The 6,314-nt window shown below is 41.8% G+C and overlaps 2 protein-coding genes across 2 annotated transcripts; both read left to right on the top strand.

Moving 5' to 3' along the window:
* Positions 1–463: 463 nt before the first annotated feature.
* LOC100891029 lies at positions 464–1,756 on the top strand. The gene has a single exon (XM_003730893.1). The coding sequence runs from the start codon at positions 464–466 to the stop codon at positions 1,754–1,756; it is 1,293 nt and encodes a 430-aa protein (XP_003730941.1).
* A 1,338-nt stretch (positions 1,757–3,094) lies between these two features.
* On the top strand, positions 3,095–4,959 carry LOC115927653. The gene is made up of 2 exons (XM_030993782.1): positions 3,095–4,193; positions 4,934–4,959. Exons 1-2 carry the CDS (start codon positions 3,095–3,097, stop codon positions 4,957–4,959), a joined length of 1,125 nt encoding a protein of 374 aa, XP_030849642.1.
* Positions 4,960–6,314: the final 1,355 nt, after the last annotated feature.

Raw genomic sequence — 6,314 nt, 5'->3', positions numbered from 1 at the left:
ATGTTCGGGACTATGAGATATTCAAGTCAGACTTCATTCACATGGTTGATTCGCAGTATGAAAAACGTGATGCCATGACAATCTTGAGAAGCTGTCTAGTGGGCCGTGCACATGACATTATCCAAGGGATAGGAAGTGACTATGACGCGGCATGGGAGCTCTTGGACTCTATGTATGGCGACCCCAGAATCGTAGCAGATACTATCATCAATGACTTAACCAAATTCAGACCCTTGAAGGAAAACAAGGATAACAGATTTTGTGAATTGGTTAATCTTGTAAGAAGAAGCTACAACATCCTCAAGCTTGTGGGGGGAAGAAGAGCGATGTGGACAACAGTCATATGCTAGCCACCATAGAAAGAAAGATGTGCCATAATGACAGAAAGAATTGGTTTAGATACCAAGAAACAGAGAAGCAAACTGCAGGTCTTCAAACTTTGTTGACATGGTTAAACCTAGAAATGAAGGCTCGAATGAGATCTTCAGCGCCATTGAGATCTCAAAGCGAAGGCCGTTCAGCAAACGTCAACCAAATGTCAATGACAGAGAAGAATAAACCAGCCTACAGTGACAGACGTCATGAAGATCAGCCACCGGACCGATTTCAAAGACAAAATCGATGCTGGTATTGCAAGACGGATGAACACTGTATCGATCAGTGTAAGCGCCTGACATCTATGGCTGCCCCAGAGAGACTTAAGTTCTTCAAAGAAAACAGATGCTGCTTTAGATGTTTGAAAAAAGCAGGGAAGAATCACTACATGGCAAACTGCATAGGAAGGCAGAGGTGTCCAGAGCAAGGGTACACTTACTACAATCATCCTTTGCTCCATATGGAAGTGGGTCACCAATCAGAGAATGAGAGCAGTAAAAACAACATTAACGTTGCAACTACTGTCGGAGCTTCACTTCTGCCAATCCTAACCATAGACATTGCCAGTGATTTACAGATAAGAGCCAATGTTCTGCTAGATAGCGGCTCACAAGTTAGTCTGATCAAGAACTCACTAGCAGAGAAACTCCACTTGACTGGTACCCGAACTAGAATTACCATTACAAAACTTGGTGAAGGTGAGGAAGAGTTGGAGACATTCAAATACAAGGTGCCGATTCGGGAAGCGAATACATCCAAGAAACATCAGTTCATCGAAGTTGTAGGTATACCTTCAATCACGGAGGAAGAAGCTGTAAGTGTGAAAGACCTAGCAGATCAGTTCGATATTCCCAACCTGAATCGAGATAGTGGACCTGTAGAAGTTATGATAGGCATTGACTATCCAAGATACATTGTAGGCGGAAAACTGAAGAAGAGAAAAAACTGTATCGCAAGAAAAACTCCGTTAGGATGGGTAATCTTCGGCGGCACAGACAAGAGAACCATTTGTGTGAATGTGCTACATGTCGCAGTCCAGAACCCCGATCTGTCAGAATTTTGGCGACTGGAAACACAAGGGGTAGGTTTTCAGTGCAAAGAGACTACCAAGCTAACCAAGCAAGAACAGATGAAGGAAGAAATCATCAGAGCTTCTTCGCAGAATATAGGAAAGAAATGGGAGATAGCCTATCCATGGCAACGGGATCCTCATGAACTTCCAGATAACAAAAGTCAAGCAGTGAAAATACTGGAGTCTACTGAGAAGAGACTTGCTAGAAATCCAGTGCATGCAGAGGCCTATAACAAGCAAATTCATGAACCGGAAGAAATGGGATTTGCCAAGGGCCAGTTCATTACATATCACACCATGCGATTGTAAGGCCAGAAAAGAAGAGCACCCCTATCCGAATAGTCTTCAATTCATCAGCATCATTCCAAGTTCATCGATTAAACGAGTACTGGGTGAAAGGCCCTGATCTCCTGAACAATCTGATTGGAGTACTTCTGAGATTCAGGGAAAACGAAGTGGCCTTATGCGGGGATATATCTAAGATGTATCATCGAGTGTCAATCCCAGAGAGAGACCAACATGTTCACAGGTTCCTATGGAGGGACATGGATGAGCACAGATAACCTGACATCTATATGATGAAAGTTGTCACTTTCGGTGACAATCCTGCACCTGCGATAGCCCATACTGCCCATAAGCTTACAGCAGAGCAAGGAGAGAGTACACATCCTCAGGCAGCTACTGTTTTAAAGAGGATTTTGTACATGGATGACATTTGCGACTTTGTAAGGACTGTAGATGAAGCCAGGAAACTCAGCGCCGAGATGGATGAAGTGTTGAATGAAGGTGGCTTCAAGGTCAAAGGGTGGATTTCGAATGAATCAGATGTCGGAGACCTCACCCAGGGAAAGATGAAATTGTTGGATGAGATAGCTGAAGAGAAGGTCCTTGGAGTAGTTTGGGACAGAGAAAATGACACCTTCTCTTACAAAGTAACGCTGAAAGACAGTGTAGTGAAATCAGCAACAGATGGAGAGAGTGAAGAAAAATCGACTAAAAGAAAGATCCTTGGTCAGATTGCCCACATATTTGACCCCATAGGATTTGCTGCACCAGTAATTGTTAGAGCAAAGATAGGTATGCAGAAATTGTGGCAGAGAGGCTACAACTGGGACGATCATCTTTCACCAGAAGAAGATGCTGAATGGAGGCTTCTGTTTGAGGAAATGAAAGGATTGAATAAAGTATCACTAGAAAGATGCCTTACTCTTCCTGATGCTCAAGGCCAGCCAGTGTTGTGCATTTTCTCTGATGCTTCCGAAAATGCATATGGTGCTTGTGCATACCTGAGATGGCAAACCAGAGATGACAGGTATGAGACTCGCTTCATTGCATCAAAGTCAAAGGTAGCACCGTTAAAGGCATTGACAATACCGAGATTTGTATTACAAGCTGCCGTGTTAGCTGCCAGACTTTACAAGTCAATCACCGAAGAGATGAGACTAGAGGTCGAGAAAGTAGTGTTGTTCACTGACAGCATGATTACTCTGCAGTGGATCAAGTCTTCAGCCAGGGTGTATAAGCCTTTCGTATCAAGTAGAGTTGGGGGAGATTCAGACTCTCATTGACCCCTCAAGTTGGAAACACATTCCTGGTGAAGATAATCCAGCAGACAAAGTTTCGAGAGGAATCGCAGTGAAGGAACTAATGGATGAATGGATGTGCGGTCCTAACTTTCTCCACCTCAATGAACAAGAGTGGCCAGTGGACAAAGCTACAATCGATCAAAAACATGAGAATCTAGAAAGACGAAAGACTCAGACAGTCTTAGTCATCAACATGACAGTCACCCCAATCGAATGTGAACGCTTCTCAAAATGGCGAAAGTTAGTAAGAGTGACTGCCTACGTTTTCAGATATGTGCAGATTCTCAAGTCAAAGCTCATGAAAGCATCCATACCGGAAGATGATGTAACTTTAACTCCTGCAGAATTAGAGAAGGCTGAGCACTACTGGACGAAGGAGGCTCAGAAAGGTCTGAAGAGCAGATTTGAGAAAGGGGAATTCAAAACTCTCACTCCTTTCCTTGACAACAAAGGAATAATCAGAGTAGGGGGTAGAGTGGAGAACTTAGTGACATCCTACGAATCTAAACACCCAGCTCTGCTGCCAGCTAGCCATCATATAGCTCTTTTAATCACACGCCATGTTCATGAGATTGGACATCCGGGAGTTGAGACAACAACCGCCAAGACTAGACGTAAGTTTTGGATTCTTCAGGGACATCGTCTAGCTAAAACTGTTAAGCATCGATGTGTGAAGTGCAGGTCAGCAGAATGTAAGCGTGAAACACAGAAGATGGCTGATTGGCCGAGCAGTCGCCTAGCACCCCATACTCCACCGTTTTATTACACGTCCTGTGATTATTTTGGTCCATTTCAAGTTAAAGTTGGTCGTAACAAGAGGGCCAAACACTATGGTGTAATCTTCACATGCCTAAACACCCGTGCAGTTCATCTTGAAATCGCGACTGATTGTTCAACAATGGAATTTCTCCACGTTTTAAGGAGATTCTTCGCAGTGAGGGGACAACCAGCTCAGATTCTTAGCGATAATGGTACCCAATTTGTCGGAGCTCAACGCGAACTTCGCGAGATGATATCGGGATGGAGTGAAGATGAGCTCAAAGATTTCTGTGCGGAAAAAAGAGTACAGTGGAAGTTCATTACCCCTGGTGCACCCCACCAAAATGGGTGCGCAGAATCGCTCGTGAAGAGTGCTAAAATTGCAATCAAGAAAGCAATCGGTGAGCAGGTGCTCACTCCATTTGAGTTGTTAACATGTTTTCTCGAAGTAGCTAATTTCATGAATGAGCGACCGATAGGACGGAAATGCAATGACCCAGGTGATGGAAGTTATTTGAGTCCCAATGATATATTGTTAGGTAGGTCATCAAGAAATGTTCCTCAAGGTCTATTTAAGCAAACCAAGAATCCGCGTCATCGCGTAGAATTCATTCAGCAGATAGTAGATTCCTTTTGGAAGCGGTGGTCGCAAAACGTCCTACCACTTTTAGTACCATGCAGAAAGTGGAACACAGATCGTAGGAACGTTCGTGTGGGAGATGTTGTAATGACTGCAGATAGTAATGCAGTACGTGGAAAGTGGACTATAGCTAGGATCATTCAGGTTTATCCAGGACCTGATGGTAAGGTTCGGAATGTGAAGCTAAAAACTGTTTCTGGAGAGTATCGGAGACCGATTTCAAAACTAGCAGTAATCTACCCAGCAGAAGGTTATATTGACTAGATCGAACTGAACAATAGAGAATGAGTTCTCATTTGAACTGAGACTGTTGATATAATATATGTAATGAATCACATGCATGTAATCATACGATATACAGTGTATTTGTTTTGAGAAATTTCAGGCTTTCAGAAAGACTCCTCATCCGGTGGGACGGGAGGATGTTTCGATGATCGAAACTTATTTCTAGGGGATTTGCTGATATTTACTCTTTTTCTTGTTTATTGAAAGATACCATAGGTTTTTCGGTTTACGGCCGTTTATAGGTGGATAATTTTAGCTTCGAAACATGTCAGAAAACCCGAGGCCACAAGTTTCGACCGAAGGCTTGACATTTCAACCGTATGTGCATATTTCGTCAAGCTAGAAATTTGGCTGACTCTCATTATGTTTAAGAAAGTTTATAGTTCCTGCCAAAGAAATTGAATTATATATTCTTCAATATCTCAAGAACTGCGTTGTTCGACGACATTTCACTCACATCGTTGGTCATTTGATTAAAGTACAAATCAACGCCATAATACAATTTCGTGCAGAGAGTCGTCTTTTTGTCCTCAGCAAACCAGATAACATTAACTGCATTTTCAAATATAATACAAGGAACTGATACTAAAGCGGGTAAGATCAAAAACAATTTACAGATAGAGTTACATCTATTTCCTTTCTTTGAAGTACACTCTGAGCCGCAGACCAAGCATGATAAATATATGCCTCTCTTGCAGGTGGAGAACACAATCAAATACCTCTCTATGACATAACTAAGATACATTTAAAGAGTAGTGCTAACGTACGTCATTTTGGCTCGCCGTACAGGTAACTGGTTCTAAACAACATCGTATTTTGTATGCAATATGTAAGCGTCGATCATGTGACGCAATGGCAACCTGAATGTACAGCTTCGCCCGCAGTCTCGGTGAAATCTAACATCACTCGGGAATTTTGAAATTGTCGGTCCATATGTTTCGCTATTATTATATGCTGGAGCATGCAATATTTATATCATTATGGTAATTATTGTCTTGTTGAATAATGTGGTGGTCAATAACAGTGTTGTGTCCCGGGTTGTGTCTCTCCTACTACTATCTCCATTATTGTTCCCTTTAATTAAATTCTCTTTCTCCCTCTACCTAATTTGTATTTATCCATCTTTTTTCCCCCTCGATCTCCTTCTCTGTCTCTACCTGTTTTCTCTCACCAGTTTCTCTTTCTATCAGTGTCTCAAAATAGCGTGATCCTTTTATTTTCCAACCCCGTACTACCTACAATGTTTCTCACTTGTTATTATTGCTATTGTGCTCATTAATACAATGTATTTACTATATATCATGGTTGTTAACTAATCTACAATCTACAGCACTGTGGTCGTAAATGATTTATTATCAAATAAAACCATTTAAAATGAATAAATAACTTCCCCCTAAATATATGTACTTGTAAAGGTGTTTATAAGGCCTTCAAGGAAAATTTCAAAATATAAATAAGTGAAGTTGCTATTTTCTCTCTCTCTCAAACGAGGTGAAGGGGAGGGGGGGTGCTCCTTTGGAATATTGGCCATATATTGGCATATTGCTAGAGTATTTTATATGTATTGCCTTATTTGGGTAAAACTGTCAACATTCCT

Source organism: Strongylocentrotus purpuratus, unplaced genomic scaffold (assembly GCF_000002235.5).
Source record: "Strongylocentrotus purpuratus isolate Spur 01 unplaced genomic scaffold, Spur_5.0 spur5_scaffold_20, whole genome shotgun sequence".
Classification (NCBI taxonomy): Eukaryota; Metazoa; Echinodermata; class Echinoidea; order Camarodonta; family Strongylocentrotidae; genus Strongylocentrotus; species Strongylocentrotus purpuratus.
The sequence above is the reverse complement of the archived record's forward strand: the minus strand, read 5'-3'. Positions and strand labels throughout refer to the sequence as shown.